Source organism: Python bivittatus, unplaced genomic scaffold, assembly GCF_059951505.1.
Source record: "Python bivittatus isolate LINGU-HERP-01145 unplaced genomic scaffold, Pbiv_v1 ctg000480_np1212, whole genome shotgun sequence".
NCBI classification, from domain to species: Eukaryota; Metazoa; Chordata; class Lepidosauria; order Squamata; family Pythonidae; genus Python; species Python bivittatus.
The window spans coordinates 10,486,443-10,503,326 of record NW_028277075.1 but is presented as its reverse complement, the minus strand read 5'-3'; the positions used below and the strand labels follow the sequence as shown (position 1 = coordinate 10,503,326).

The window sequence follows — 16,884 nt, the reverse complement described above, 5'->3', positions numbered from 1 at the left end:
TCAGGAAAATAAATGTTCATTATGATTTTTGACAAGGTCTGAGTTTGTAAGGATGGAAGATAGGTAACAGCTTGACATAATACCTAAGCTTCTCTTTGTTATCTTTTGTTCAGCCATACTCTTAATTTGCCTTAGGTAGAATTTTACAATGGTAAATTCAAGCCCCTTAATCTGGTGTATTGAAAACTAAAGGAAATGCCAATCTAAATAACTGATGTTATAAGCAGTTTTTGGTGTGTTTATATAATGACTAAGGTTTCAAAATAAATCCAGGAAATTCTGTAATTTTCTTAGTGCCATTTTAATCTCTTTGTGATAAGAAAATGAACGTAAGGGTACATTTCCTTTCAGCTGGAAATGCATCATCAGTACTGTCCTTAAGTCAGGGCGTGAAAGAATCCACAATAGGAATCCCTAGAGTTTCTGCATACTAACAGTAATTTGTCCTGCAGAACAGCAGTGCCATTAATACCTTCCTCATTTTTGCTCTCCTGCTTGTATCTGCCTTACTGTAATTAACTGTACAAGTTGCCTTAACTTTGAAACATCCCTTCAAATGGTACCTCAAGTGACCCAGCCTTAGCTTTAGTTTTACATGGATGTGAGATACTACACTGCGAAATACCTTCTTGTGAATATGCCTCGTTAGCAACAACAGAGAAATGAGACTGTCATTAGAGTAATTGTTTATGACCCACACTTTCTGGGAATTCTTTGTTCATGTGGAATAATTGCATCACAGATGGGCTTCAATAGCTGTCAATGTAGGGTGGACGCATACTGGGCCAGTCAGTGTAAGCATGCATGCAGCTCCACCATTTGTTTTGACCCCACTCACTGACACTGATAATTCCCTGCAGATTCCTAAAGAATGGAGTAACTCTATAATAGTCCCAATAAAAAAATGTCCAATAAAAAAAGTCCCAATAAAAAAAATCATCCAATCAATTTGATGTGCAGAATCAGCAAACTGTTTGCAAAATATCTTTATCAAAAGTTCACTGACTGTATGAACTTAGAAAAAAATCTTAGTTTGGACCACCTGCCAGTGAAGTGCACCAATCTATCAGGAGGCTGTCCCTGTTCTTCCTTTGTAGACTTGAAAGTGGCATTTGACTCAATTTCTTGAGAGACACCATGGCAACATTTGGCAGGCAATTTCACTAATCATTATCTTCTCTGACTAATCATGATGCTGAATGAGAACACCCCTATTGCAGATTACATGTATGAACAAAGGAGAATTGACTGTACCTATTCCAACCTCCGAAGGAGTCAAACAGAGATGTTTATTCATATTTTGAATGATTTTATGTACATATTTGATTTATATCTTGCCTTTCATTCAGGAGCTTAAGATGGCAAAACACTCCCTCCTTTTTCCCCCCACAACTATTACCCTATAAAGTAGTTAGACTAAGAGAAAGTGATTGGCTCAAAGTCACCCAGTGAGTTTCTGTGGCTAAGAGAGGGCTTAGAACTGGATGTCTCTTCTAGTCCAAGGCCTTAATCACTATGCGACACTATGCTCTCTATCTTTATAATGCTCTCTATCTTTATAATGACTCCATCTTCTCTCTAGGTCAAATCACTGTAGTTTTTCCTCACCAGTAGTTGCTCTTTCCCCCTTGTCTATTCCTTTTCAGATTTATGAAGCTTTTTCTGAGATTTGAAGATAGTATTCCAGATGTAGTCTTTTATGGCAGTGCCATCTATCAAACAATGCCACCTATCAAGAGTCAGGAAGTGTGCCTTCTCTGTCATAGCACCTGGCCTCTGGAATGGTATTTCCACCATCACCTCCTTCCCAGATCTTTTGGCTCCCAACCTGATAATATTCAAGAAGTCTTTAAAAACTTAGCTGTTCTCCCAGGCCTTGGGGTAGGATGCTTGTGGAGCCCCTGTCAGTTGTGTTTTTAGTTATAGGGAACGTGTTTGTCCTGACACATGAGAGTTTCTTTTTATTTTTTAGTGTAAGCTGCCAGATTCATTTTGGAAGTGGTTGGCCTTTAAATCTCATCAATCAGTCAATCATAAAGTTATATAAGGACATTGCTGTATAGTCAGTAGTACATTCAGTTCTTTTCTTAATGATTCCAAGTTTAATAAATTAACAGATCTGTTGTGGTAGAAACATTCATGAACTAAAACCTATTTTATCTTATATATGAATCATTATTCTCTGTTGGCAAGTATATACTCGTACGTAGACAAGGACACATTCAGGGGGATATATAGAGAAAAAAAAATGTAAATAGTACTGTTGCAAGGTATCAGTGGAAACTCCCTGCCTGATAGGCAAATGCCAGATGAGAGACAGACTTTCTTCAGCACAGTAATGTGGGAAGAAAGAATTAAACTCACTTTCCCACAGGGAAAGCTCCTGATTCTGTTTAGTCACTTTCATGTTTTGCAATTGAAATAACAGAAGTCAGGCACATTAAATACACTTGTTTCAGCAGAACCTTTCTGCAAATTAATGTTATATAAAATGAATTTCTCACAATATATGCTATACAAAATATATACTATACAAAACTAATTGTCACTGAATAGAATAAAAGCTTTCAAAAGTTAATTTACCTGAGTTCCCTGGAACACCGTTATGTATAATATTGCAGTTTAGAACAGGCATATTCATTATCTTGTAATTTTCATTATTTATTTTAAATTGTAACTTAGAAAAGATTTTGCAACAGTGCTGGTTGATAGAACAAAATGATACCTGACCAACAAGTCTTCATTAAAAAATGGCAGATGGTAATTAATAACAGCAAAATAAATATGATATTATATAAGTCGGAAAAAGATTAAGGCTACAATATAATTGATCAATGCAACAAAATCACTTGGCTGAATCAATTAATCTTTTATTTAAGCATTGCATTCATTTGGTTTTAATCTTACTTTTTAAAAGTTTTAAATTTAAATTGGATTTAAAATTAAATTGGATTAAATTTATTTACATTGCCCCACTGTTGAAGATCTTGAACATGGACAATCATAGAATTATGGAGTTGAAAAAAAAAATCAGATCCATCAAATCTAATCCTTTGCTTGATGGGACTTCCGGTGAGTAATGGCCGCATGCTAGGCCCTCTTTTTCAAGTGGAGAGTCGTCTTCACAGACTTTTTTAGGCTCAGGCAGGCTCCTGGAGCCTGAAGAATTCTCCAGATCCAAGGAGAATCCTAGAAATTGTCCCATACGACCTCCAGACAGCCTTTCACAGCCAGAAGACCTTGAAATGGAGACTTTTGGGATCAACTGATGAGTGATCAGCTGGGAGGTGGGGCTACCAGCAAGTTCCAAGCTGCGAAGAAGCCGGGAAAAAAAACGGACACTTGCGCTGACCTTCTCATTTCCAAAATAACTTTTGTTTTTGTTTTTTACCTCTATAGGGTTAAAGAGAGGCTTTCTTTAGTTACAGTGTATTTTTTCCTTTTGGCTGCTATAGGTGCTTCATGGAAAGATTTACATTCTTTTTTTATTAGGGTAAATAGTTTTGTATATTCAGCAAAAAAGGCAAAGGTGTGGACTTTTTACTAATTTTTAAGAAACAAGAGAAAAGGAATTCTTTTTATTATTATTTTTTTCCTGGCGAATCTGAGCTTGGGTTTTTGATATTGGAATGTGGATATGGGAACTGTGTGAAGTCTGCTTAATTCTTACTTAATTGGCCCTGATTAGAGAGGAATTTTAAACAAGATAAAGAGACTCTCTCTCTCTCACTATTACTTTGGATAGAATGTAATTTGTATTTTTGACACTAGAGAGCGGTATTGATCACGGGTATTAGGAGAGCAAGCTGCAGGGATGAGCGTTTCAAGATTATGTTTCAAAACTTTGCAGGAAAAATAATTCAGTCACTGGAGGATAAATTTGACAATTTGAACAAGAAACTCGATTCTAAATTGAATGAACCTGCTATTGATGTGAGGTCAGTTGAACACAAGTTGGATATTTTGGAGAATAATATGGATAATAAAGATATGGAAGAAGAAAGAGAGATGGATATCTTACTGGTTCTTAAAGAAAAAGAATCTTATTTTGGACTTACAGTTACTTTGGATCAGCCTAACGATATTGTTTTGGATTTACAAAAAGAATTTTAAATCACTGAGAGAAAGAGAACTTATTGAAATGGTTCCTGAAAGAAGACAAGGAGAAAATAATAAAGATTCAACTTATGGGGCACTGTTTGCTAGGTTTAAAGAATGAACTCTCTAAAAGTAAACAGGACTTGGATCAGTCTAATGGTAACACTATTCTGAATCTACAAAAAGTAGGTCTTAAACCATTGGTTCTCAACGGGGGCAGTACCCGTTGAGTAGGAGGATGCTGAGGGGCGGTGAACTTGTTTTGGGTGGTAGGGGGGCGGTGGGCATGTTTTGGGCGGTAGAGGGGCGATGAGTATGTTTTGGCATTCGAACTTAATTTTAAAACTCCCAAAAAAATTTATTAAATTGATTATCCGGTTTACACCATTTGTACCAGCAATAAAACGAACTTACGCAATGGCTGCCCTCATGCACTTCTAAGAATGGTGAGACGAATTTGTATTCTAGGTAGGATGACTTTGAAGAACTTGACACTACGATTCTTCTCCGATCCCAACCAGCACAGCACATGCGTCAGCTGTTTTCCCGCACGATTAATCACAGCGCGTGCGTCAGCTGTCTTCCCGCGCGATTAATCGCAGTGTGTGCGTTGAGCGTCCTTTCAATATGAATGTTTGATTTGACCCGTGTTTCTTGAGTTGCTTTTGGTTCGCTTCATTTCTGTTTTTACAATTTTACAAAAAAGAGAAGTTGACTCCAAATCGTGGAAAGAGGGGACTTGCGCCTTCATCTCTCTAACAATATTGAACCGAACATTCAGAAACTGGCTCTGAACCATCAAGCACAACCATCCCACTGACATAATCAAGCATGTTTCATTGATATTACTCTTTTAGCGTATTTTTTTGTTGTTTTTTTTAATTATCTAATTAAGAATAAAGAATTTTTAAACATTAAAAAAGCATTTGCAAAAAAATAAAATAAAAAAATAAAAAATAAAAAATTTTTTTTAAAAGAGCATCAAAAAAATAAACATATTTACAGCATTTTGAAATAAATGTATTTACATAAAAGAGCACTTAAGCATTTTTTTTTGCATTAGTCATTTTAATTTTAATAAAAGGAATGCAATTACCTTCCAGGGCAAAAGTATCGAGTTAAATTGAACAAATTTGGTGTGTAAGTCTACTGAAAAAAATTACTTAAAATTTTTGCCTTTTATAATTCAGTAACTCCCCCCCGCCCCATACCCTAAATTACAGGATTTTCACAAAGGGTGGTGTTGAAAAATTTTCTGCTCCTTAGGGGGGCGGGAGCTTCAAAAAGGTTGAGAATCACTGTCTTAAACTATTAAAAGATAAAGAGAATGTATTGCTCCTTAAACAAGAAGACAAGGAGAAAATAATAAAGGCTCAATATGTGAAGTACTATCTGTTAGGATTAAAGAATGAACCTCTTAAAAGTAAACAGAAACTGTATAAAGTAAATCTGTTTGCTTATGGTTAAAACAGGCTGTGGTTTCTGATAGATTAATGGTAATTTTTTGGGATCAGAACTGTATGACAATGTTATTAACATTACTGTTGCTTAATAGTAGTAAAAATGAATGTAGGTTGTGACTCCTGATAGTTATTAGAGGGGTTTCTTGTTGATTAGGACTGAATGGGGAAGTTACTAGGACTATATAAGGGAATGTTGGGAAATATGAGTGATATGAAAGTGCTTTCTATTATCTTTGGGAAGAGATGATGGTATATGATAATACTAGTGAGATTTTTATATGCACATAGATGACAAAAACACAGATATTTAGGATTGGACATTAATGGTAGTGGCGGAGATGGTGACATAATGTAATGAAATTTAAAAAGGTGGGGTTAGCCTTGCTTCTGTTTGGAAATTGCTTTTGTTTTTCTTTTTTTGCTTGGGATTGTAAAATGCCTTGTTGACTCGGGGTTTTGATAATTATTAGATTTTAGGATTACAGAAGTATTTTGTATTAGTTATATTTTTAGAGTGAAAGATGTATGTATTCTATATTTGTATGTGCAACAAAGAAAGTCAGAAGTTGCCTATTCTTTCTGTTTCTTCTTTTTATTTTTCTTTTCTGCACTTTTAACTTTATTTCTTTTTTTCTGAACCTTTGTTTTTTCTGTTTCCTTATATTTTATTCTTTATTGAAAATTAATAAAGTTTCTTTAAAAAAAATAATCCTTTGCTTGATGCAGAAATCCAAATGAAATGATACGGATAAATGTCTATTCAGCCTCTGCTTGAGCACATCTTTATCAAACTTTTATCAAGTTTGTCCTTTGTTTATACTGCTACTTCTACACCATTTCAATTAAGCACCTCTAAGCAGCTTGCAAGACTTGTACCATCATTATCATAATCACTATAAAGAGATATAAAATAAAATCACTAGTAAAAATATGTATCAGAACTAGATATGCAAAAATTCAAGATAAATACAGTAGGAACATGATACTACCTGTCCATCATTTATCCCAGAATAATGTAGAGTGGTTCTCCTCAGTCCTCAAAGGCATGACAAAATAATCAAGGTGTTACTAACTTATGAATATCAAAAGGAAAGGAGCGTTCTTATCCTGGGAGAAAGCTGTTCCATAAAACGGGAGTTCCAATAGAATGCTCACTTCCAAGTTTCCTCCTGCCATACCTCATTGGGTGTTTGGGTAGACTTTTAGCATGCATTCTCTTCATAGACATAATGCAAATTCCACTTGGAGCAGGTTGTCTGGAAGATAACCAGGCTCCAATCCATTTAGTTAGATAAGGCACAGACAATTTGGTACTCTTTATACTTTTGACTACATCTACATAATTATGGTAATTGGCACACTGAGTAGGATTAATAACAATTCTAGTTCAAAATATTTGGTAACAACCAGCTTGCCTATCGCTGTTCTAGGAGTACTTGGTAAAGACGCCCCTATCTTGCTATATCTATTTAGCTATTTGTAATAGAGAATTCTTTTTTTTTTTTTAATATGGCATCAGGACCAGTTGTTGCTAGAGCTCCAGATATTAGGTGGTATTAGGATGTTGACAATGTTTTGAGAGAGTAATCAGTAGAGGATCTGGTAAACCTTCTTGGTTTGGCGCAGTGCAAGAAACAACAGCAGTGGCTTGGAAGGCTGGCAGAAAGCCAACCCCCGGAATGATTTGCTGGATGGCTGGAGTGTAGTCAGGTGGCCAGCAGAGGTTTGTGGATTGATATCAGAGTTGGTAAAGCAATGAGGGAAGCTCCTTGGAGAGCAGGCAGCAATGCAGCAGTCAGTGCAGTATTGCTGATAAGCTGGCTGGCAGCCCACGAATTCCAGCCACAGAAAGGACCAGGCTGGAAGGTCAACTTCCTGAGAATGGGGTTAGCTGCATCCTATATATTGAGTGTGATGCCAGTGACAGCTTGATGGTGATGACTACTCAAACCTGCTAGTTTTCAGCAAGCTTCAGTGGTGATGGTGATCTGGGAGCACCCAACCTTAGTGTGCCAGAGGTTTGGGGGCTTCCAGGTTTGAGGTGGTAGCGGGAGCTGGAGTAGGTTGATACTTCTGCGTCCTGCAGCTGCTGTGTGTCTGATCACAAGGGGCAACAGCCATTTTGGCTTCTTTTTTTGTCATTCTTCTATCTTGCACTGTGCAGTGGACCTGAGACTCTATTGGATGCAGGTCTGCTATGTCTGTTGCATTGGTGTCTTGCAGCAGCCCTGGTTTTATCTCACCTGTGTCTCTGAGGATTTGATGGAGAACTGTGGCTGGACTGACTGATCTGGAGAGCTTGGTGTTAATTAGTTTGGGGGGGAAGGTGTTGAGAGGAAGCCAGAGCCACTCACCCTTTTTCAGGTGAGAAATGGGGGGCAGGGGTGTATCTGGCAGGTTTGGAATGGTTTTGTGAGTGTTTTTTCCTCTGACCTACCAGGTGAGAGTTGGATGATGGGAGGCCTGGTAACTGGAGCTTCAGTGTTCCTGGATTTTGCAGGTCTGTCTGTAACAAGGCCTCTCTCATCCATGATGGATGAGAGGGCCGATCTGGCATTTATCACTGATACCTAGTTAAGCGGGGGCTCCCCTCTTGGAAATATACATAGATGGGTTTGGGGTGTGGCATCAGTTGAGACTCTGGGGCAAGGTGGGGATGTGGTCATTGTCATCTGTGGTCATTGTCATCTGTGAGACTTTGGAAGCTTCCAGGGCTGCTGTTCTGTCGATAACTGGATGTGAAACCCAGTTTGTGAAAGTTGGGCTGAAGGGATCAGATGGGATTGCTGCTTATGTAACAACTCCCTGTCATGCAGCAGCTTCCCTGCCAGAGTTGGTTGACTCCACCATCAAGGCAATTAACACTGGGCAATTCCAGTCATTTGATACACAGCTGGAATAGTGGCCTGGACTCAAGCTGAACTAGAAGCCCTGGATAGGAAGATCAGAAAAATAATGACAATGAATCATGCACTTCATCCACACAGCGACAGTGTTGACAGACTCTGTTTACCAAGGAGCATAGGTGGGCATGGAATGTTGCAAGTATACCAGACAATTGAAGAAGAAAAAAGGGTACACAAAAAAAACTAGCAGGCAAAGCAGATAACCAGATCTGGCAATGGCTAAGGGCAGGATAGTTGAAGAAAGAGACAGAGGGGCTAATTTTGGTTGCACAAGACCAAGCCTTAAGAACAAATGCATACAAAGCCAGAATTGAGAAGACAGCAATAGACAGCAAATGCCGCCTCTGCAAAGAAGCTGAAAAAACAGTAGACCACCTAGTTAACTGCTGTAAGAAGATTGCACAGACTGACTACAAACAATGGCATGACAAAGTAACAACAACGGTGCTTTGGAATATCTGCAAGAAATACCATTTGCCTGCAAGCAAGAACTGGTGGGACCACAAAACAGACAAAGTAATAGAAAATGAAGAAGCTAAAGTGCTCCAGGACTTTAGATTTCAAACAGACAAGCACCTGCCACACAACACCCCAGACTTAACAATTGTTGATAAGAAAGACAAAAAAGTCTGGATAGTGGACATTGCAATAGCTGGAGACAGCAGAATAGAAGAGGAAGAAGTGGAGAAAATCACAAAATACAAATAGAAGTAGAACAAACATGGCAAAAGAAAGCAAAGATAGTACCAATAGTAACAGGCACCTTGGGTGCAATTCCAAAACATCTGGAGCACCATTTGAAGACGACTGACACTGACAAAATCACCATCAGTCAATTGCAAAAGGCAGCTTTACATGGAACAACTTACATCCTGCGACAATACCTTTAATATTAAACAACATCTGCCTATCCCAGGTTCTTGGGAAGGACTCGATAGGTGGATAAAAATACCAAATCCAGTCTAAACATCTGGCTGACTGTGTGACCAACCATAATGTTGTGAGGGTGGTTGTGATGATGATAGGCACATTTTGTTATTTGCCTCCTTCTGTGGGTGCCTCATGGTATTTATTACTCATTATTGCTAATTCAAATAATGGCACAATATAATCTCTAATAACAGTAGATGAATTTCAGTTAACTGTAAATACATTTTTACAAATAGAAGTAAAAACTTATAGAACCCATCACTAAACATAATTCTTATGGTACTCAGTAACTGGGAGTCTTCAGACAATATGAAACAAAGGAATTGTTGTGATCCTAGATCTTTGGATTGTGTCCAGTGTGTACTCTCTGCTAATAAAAATGCCTTTGAAATGGTCTCCTCCCTGCAGAAGAGACACGAATAAATACAAGTAGCTGCTCTGTCATTGTCTAGGATAGCCTTCAGATTCTGGATTTCCAATAGCCAATTATTATTATTTTTTACATGGTGGATATAATGTGCAGCTACAATTTTAAAAAAATGAACTAAAGAAACAGTTGTATATTGTTACTCTTAATATAGTAACTATTTTGAAGGACTGAATTTAAAGATAGCACTTCTAACTTCTGCATTTTCTGAAAATTTCATAATAGAGCTACTCCAGTATTTGTTGTTTCCAAAGCCAAACCTTTTTTACTCACATGTTATAAGGAATTAGTAATGTTAAGTATTCTATACTTCCCTTCTGCCTTTATCTACTGAGCCTGTCTCTGGGATGTAAAGAAAATGCAGCCACCTTTTTCCATATTTCAGTTTTATTAATTGTAATGAGATACAATTGTAGTACTGGCACATGCCACCTGATATGGCCAGATATGTTCTGACCCGGTGGGAAAAAATGGCAGTTCTACCCTATGACTGTCTCAAGAGATTGGGTAGATTATCTTCTGCTTCCCTGCCACATAGTACATTTATTTCTCATTGTGAATAATATATGCAAGAGGGAATATGAGTTTATCTGTCTACCTGCTTTTTCCTTATTTATCTTTATATACCCTTTATATGAAATATTCAGGTCAGCTAATATTTCTATCAATGTTCATAATAAAATAATTTCACAGTAACACATTACACACATTAAGATACTCTGAGCCGTACTATGTAAAAGAAAATAAATACAAAAAAGCAGAGCCCAGAGACTGAAGGATGATAATATAAATCTAATTGTCTTACTGGTGAATAACAATTGAAAATACAAATGCAAGGATATGCCTAATCAGATGTGAATGGAAAGACTATATCTTTTGATTAAGCTTTACTGAGAATGGCTGAGGTAAATCTCCAGCAGTGACTTAGAATGACCGCTCTTGGCTCCTCTCGGTCTCTTTTCCATTGACGAGATCTGCATGGAGGCTGCTGCCTTCTCCCTGCATTTCCAAAAAGCTCTAGCAAAAACAGACGCAGGTTTACCTAGACCAAGTTCAGGCTCTAAGGCTCCTATAGATCAAGCCCAGCAGGCCTGGATTGTGCTTGGGAAACAACTAGGAATACAATTGAGGATACTGGAGAAAAGGAAATTGAGCTGACAGTGACTCAAATGCCCACAAGGTTTTTGCATTCATAATAATGTTAACTCTTGTGTCCAAAAGATCAACAAGGAGTGAAGAAAGAGAAGAAGTTACATCTTTGTTACCCATAGGTCAGGTGTAAAGATCTGAACATCTGGAAATAATTCAGCATACCTGTGTTTGATTAGATGTAGATACTTGAACTGTGTGCAGGAAAGAGAGAGAAGGGAAGAGAAGGAGATGTTTAGGAGTATGAAAGCAAAAGTTGTGGTGTGTGAGGGGGCTCTGGGACCTTGGAGTGTCCTAGGCATTCAAATACTATAAATTAAGTAGGCCTAGCAAAGTGTCATCTGTTAGCTAAAATAAACAATTATTGTCACATAGCAGGAATCAGCAAGAAGAAGGAAATAAGATCTCGATTAACAATGTTCATAGCTGTATTTTCTATACAATTTATATATCAGTACCAGTGTCTTTCTGAGTTCTGGCTACCGTAGACTAGCATGGCTCTCCGCCTACAATGTATACAATTTTTATATGGCATGAAGTTGTATAAGAGTGAAGTACAAATATTTATTTTGACCCAACCATCATAGGAAACCAAAACTTAAATACATATTTATACTCCATTCTTATAATGCAGCATTCCATGGTTGAGTAGCTTTAGAATCTATTCATGAAAATAGAAATTCACAGAATTTTGTTATAGGTAGTTTCCAAATTTTCCTTTTAATGGCCCGGCTTTGCATTTTAAAAATTACTTTATATGCTTCTGCTGTTGAATTCCTTCAGAACTGTTCACAAATAAATATAAATGCAACATAATTCCAAATTCTAGATCCTGGTATAATATGGCGGTTTAGGAAAAGAGGTCTGTGACAGTCTGCTGTTATCCATGGCTCCTTAGAGATCCAAACAGACACTCTATTCTGGTTAGATGATAAATGAAGCTGAGAGTAGGAGATAGCTTAGTTTCTTGTAGGAAATTTTTTTCTGTAGAGGAGAACTGGCAGAGATAAAGTCTTTAAAAAACAGAAACTTTTGGAAGAAGGAAATTTGATGAAGATGTCATGGCTGGCAAACTTAAGATAGACCTAGACAGTGTTTGCTGTTGAAGATTGGTTATTGGCTTTAGTAAAAAGCAGTATTGGCTGAAGATCCTGAGTTGGGCTGGGCAGTGTTACACTGCTGAAGAGTTCTAAGTTTGAGGAGAGGCCAAGGCAAGACTTATGAAGTGGAACAGAGTATGATCCAGAAAAGTGTGCTAAAGAAAAGTGGGGCCCAGCATGGAACATAAATTACCCAGCAGAGGGGGCTCTGGGGGAGCCAGAAAAAAGAGGAAGACCACATTCTACCAGCCAAAAGGTACAGCTGCCAGCCTGAGACAGACTGAATGCTGGCCAATATCTTTAGAAACAGGACAGTATTTATAGAGATTAAATCAACATTATTGAATGCATGCATATGCCATTAAAGAATGCTTAAGATGCATAATGTTCAGCAAAGGAAAAACAGTCCTTTGCAGTGCATTTTAAATTGCAAGCCACGGCTTCATTCCTTCCCTGCTGGTTATCAGTAAAAATGGGTAGGAGAAGGCGGGAGAGCTCAGACCTAGCTTTTCTAGCTTAAATAATCTTGCTAGAAAATATGGCTGAAACTGAAAGTAGACGCTGTTTGTCATAATAAAAAAAAAGATAAAATCTCGAGATGTTTTGCACTGTGTCTTTCATCAAATCTGGAGATTACGAAGTTTCTTCTAGTAAATTGCTGCTAATATTTTTAGTACTACCACTGTGCTAGATACAATTAACCATAACACTTCTTCCAGTTAGGTGATGTGATGCTAGGAATTTAGAATGTATGTTAGGAAAGGGTTTAAATTAACTCATTTATGAAAACAGTATAGATCATCTTATATTCTCAGATTTGCTTCTATCCTTAGTAGGCTCTTATTCTTTTTTTTTATAGTAATTTAAAAAAAATTATAATTACAACAATAAAAACTAATACTGTACAAAATAAAAAATAAAAGAATAAAAAGAAAAAATAGAAGGTGCAGAAAATAGAAAAATAGAAAAGAAAGAAAAAATAAGAATATAATAAAGAAAAAGAAAATAAATATATAAAGAAATGACTTTCCCCTTCATCACAAGTATAAACGATTTTAGTAACTTAGCACCTTGTCTTAAAATACAACAAATGAGCTCTTCTTCCCATATCCCATCTCTTATCTATAAACAAATCCTTAAAACCTCATCATTTCAGTCCTGATCAGCAAAAGTCCATTAAGGGTTACCAGAGATAATAACATACCTATTTTAACCTTGATCAAATAAACCAACTTTATATTCCTTCCTTTTACTTTTAACAATCTTGATCTTTAGTCCCTTCAAATAATGTCCTAAAACTTTATTTCTTTTCATTTTTTCTTTGTGCCTTCTCACAAAGTTCTTCAAAGCTTCAACAAGTCTCTTTTGTAAATCTAAGATAGGAAAATTATCTAGGTCACTTTCTTGGTTTGTTATTTGTACATCCCTTTTAATTATTAAGACATCAGCTGGTTTCTTTTGTATGTCCAGTGTAGCATCTTTTTTCTATATAATTCTTGTAGCCTGTCATTTTTAAATCCACTTTCAGATCAGTCTCAGTCTTGTCCGGTAAAACTTGTTCCTCTTCTATAACATCTTTTAAACACAATCTATATATTGAGGCAGACACTCTTAAAATTAACTTCTGAGTCCATTGTTCAAAAATATCTTCAATATGTCCAATGTTAAAATATTTTGCTCCATTCTGTATTAGTAAGTCAAATTTAAGTGTTCTTCTCCTTTAATTGTAATCTTTAGTTTCCTCTAGATTCCTCTAGTTTCCAACCTTCAAAGTCCCATCCTATCATTTTTTTTTTTTAAGAATTCAAAACAAAAGCATTTTCCCACAGGAAAGATTCTTATAATTAATTCCAAAGTCTTATTTCAAATCCACCTGGACCTTTAGTCCATTTATAACTTTCCAAAATCAAAGTTCTAATCACCCTTTTGCTGTTTATTCTCCCAAAAGTATTTTTTAAGTCCTTAACTTGTATTTAAAACTTATTTCATTAAGAATTGAAGGAAATTCACTCTGTGTTTTCAAACTTGTCAGTCCAAAGGTTCCTAATAGCTGAAAAGCAATTAACAAGCAATTTCCAAAAGTGATTAGAAAAGGAAGTATGCAAACCGAGTGTCCTTTTGAAGGCTGTGACCATGGTTTGAGCAAGATGGCTATTCCCTTGTCTCCCAGAGCTCTAAACCTGCCAGAAGCCTCTGGCTTGTAGTCTTCTTGTGAGGAGCAATTGTCTGGAGCACTTGTGGGCAATCTCAAGTTCTCTCCTTGTCTGGAGAGGAATTACAAAGAGCCAGTCTACTCACAGGATCTTCATATCACCACAGTCTTTGGCTCCACTTTTAGTGGAGCCATCTTGAGTTCCCCATTTCTTCCCTGGAAGTCCACTAGGCTCTCATTCTCGTATATATAATGGATTATTCATAATAATATAACTGTTGAATGCCATGTTGAGTAGACTGAGAAATAATATTACAGATGCAGTAACATGCATTTTATATATAGCAACATTAAATGAAGAGTTTGTTTTGGTGTATTATTCATATGTTCAAACATCCACTTCCTGCTGGGCATATTAATGTCCAATTGGAACACAGCAGGCATCATACAGTGAACAGCTAGAGCTTCTTTCCATATAAGCTACTCGAAGTCATTGTAAGGAGGGAGTCATGACTGCAGAGCCTATTCTGATCTCTGATAGATGGAAAGTCCAGAAAACGTGAGTGGAAATATTACAGTAACATTTCCTATGCTAGCCATTAAAGGTTTGTGGGATTGTCCCTTCAGTTTTGTCAGTTGTATCAAGAGAAACTCCTGCATCTTGTGAGTCAGTGTACACTTTTTGAAAGCTGTTAATTGGTTTTTCTTTTATGTTTCTTTCAGCTCCTGTTTGTACTTACTTTTTGAAGAAGGATTCACCCTAAATAATGAATAAACAACCAGCTCAGTGCTTCAGCATGCAAGGAGGAGATGAAGCAGGAATGACTGTTCATCATTCCACGTTCCTGGCTACACCCAGATTGATAGCAAGACTTGTTTCAGACTCCAGCATTTTCCCTTAGGAGAGAAAAACAGCTGAGTGCTTGTGGAAATAGTGTTCAAGCTCTGACATGAGGTTTCTACTCTACTGAGCTTTTGCTGCCAAGTCTCAGGGTTTCCTTTGTGTTCTGTATCACATCTTCTACCAGATAGCCTTTAAATTGTGGTTATGGCTCGTAAGATAGAAATTCTGAATTGTGTCTATATTATGTACACAGGGCCCAGATTTCTCTTTCCAGTTAGACATTTCGGCTTCCCCTGAGCATGATGAAGTTAGTCTACTAGATGGTGGACACAGTTCATACTACATGACTACAGTTGACACATGAGGTTAAAATGCTGACTGATTATAGACACTTGTGCTGGATGCTATCTTCAATGTTGGCAAGAAGCCATAAAAATTCTCAGTCTGTGAATAAAGTCAATCATTTTGTTTGTTTAACTTATAAGTTATTCTACCAATTAGTTGACAATTTATTCCAGGTTTTTTTCTTATGTTATGTTTTTCCTTACATTTATTTACATTTCATCAGTTCATGTTCTAAAGACTTGTGTTTCCAAGACTCAGCCCTCTCATAGAAATTGTCACTTTAGATCATTAATGTGAGCAAAGGTACTTCATTACTTCAGCTTCATTTAGCATTCTAAATGCTTTTCACTTATTTATATTGTGAGGTAATTCAACTTTTGAAAGAGGAAGATCTGTAAAGCAAACAGAAATCTGTCATTGCAATTTGACCTTTTTCTATATCCAAACCTTTTGCTTGCAAGAAGTATGTCCTATGCATGTCTGGTAAGACATAGTTTTTATGTAGGTATCTCAGGGCTCATATGTATGGCAGGTGGCCACAGTTAATGCTTGGGGTGGCGGAAGAGTGACAAAACCTACAATGGATGAGGCAGTGATGGAAAGAGGTACATCATACATGTAGGCAGGACTGTTTTCATTTTTTTTTCTTTTTTGCAGGGGAGGGGTCTTTGGTTTTTGAACTTGTGCCTACTTCTCAACTTGCTGTATAATTTTCATTTGTGTAGCTTCACCATGATAGCTGAAAACATTTCTGGGATTTACTTGTGGATTTTTGCATATAGCAGTTGCTGCATCTTGTCAAGGGATTGCTCTGTTTATCTTGAAGTTCACAGAGAAAGTCATAGTTTTTGATCTACACATGTGGATTTTGTCATCTTAGTGGACAAGATGAGAAGTAGTTCAACCTTAATGCTAGTTAAATAGCAAATATCTGCTTTGAGTAACAGGTTTTGAGTGCCACTGAACACCATTTTGTTTTCCCATATTTTGCTTCTTTCTTCAAGGCTTTTCAATAGAACGATTCCCATCGTGCTCCAGTTACTCTCACACCTAGGAAAAAAAACTAATTAGGGAATTTTGAATCAGAATTTCAAATTCTCTGATTATTTCAGTGACACTGAACATATATGTTTTACACTGACATCTCACAAGATCCAAGAGATTGAATTAGTTTGGAACCTTTGGACTGAAAGTGGAAAGGGGTTTTACAGACAAATACTAGTAAGATATTTGAGATGAAAAGGTAATTACCCTTAGTGTTTGTTTTTCCAAGTACCTTGACTGAAGCCAACGGTGCTTCTGAAATGTCAAGACATTTCTAGACAAGAGATTGAGATTTAAGACTTAAAATTTTCTGAAGGCAGCAGGACAATAGTCGTTCTCTTGATATATCCCTGTTATAAGTGAATATCAAGACCAGTTTGTTAGATACTACTTTGGAAAAATCCTTAAGTCTCCCAGATATGCCCT

The 16,884-nt window shown here is 36.9% G+C and overlaps 1 protein-coding gene across 10 annotated transcripts in view; it reads left to right on the top strand.

Annotated features, from left to right (window-relative positions):
* Positions 1-16,730, top strand: part of TTLL5 (tubulin tyrosine ligase like 5) — a 158,608-nt gene extending 141,878 nt beyond the window's left edge. For 9 of the 10 annotated variants that reach the window (XM_088145304.1, XM_088145302.1, XM_088145307.1 and 6 more), the window contains one exon: positions 14,949-16,730. Coding sequence is in view for 2 of the 10 variants with exons in the window: in XM_088145306.1 (XP_088001432.1) it covers positions 14,949-15,000 (52 nt within the window). In the remaining 8 variants the exon portion in view is untranslated. The remainder of the gene's footprint in view (positions 1-14,948) is intronic. The other variant, XR_015796951.1, reaches the window with a different exon arrangement.
* The last annotated feature ends 154 nt before the right edge of the window (positions 16,731-16,884 follow it).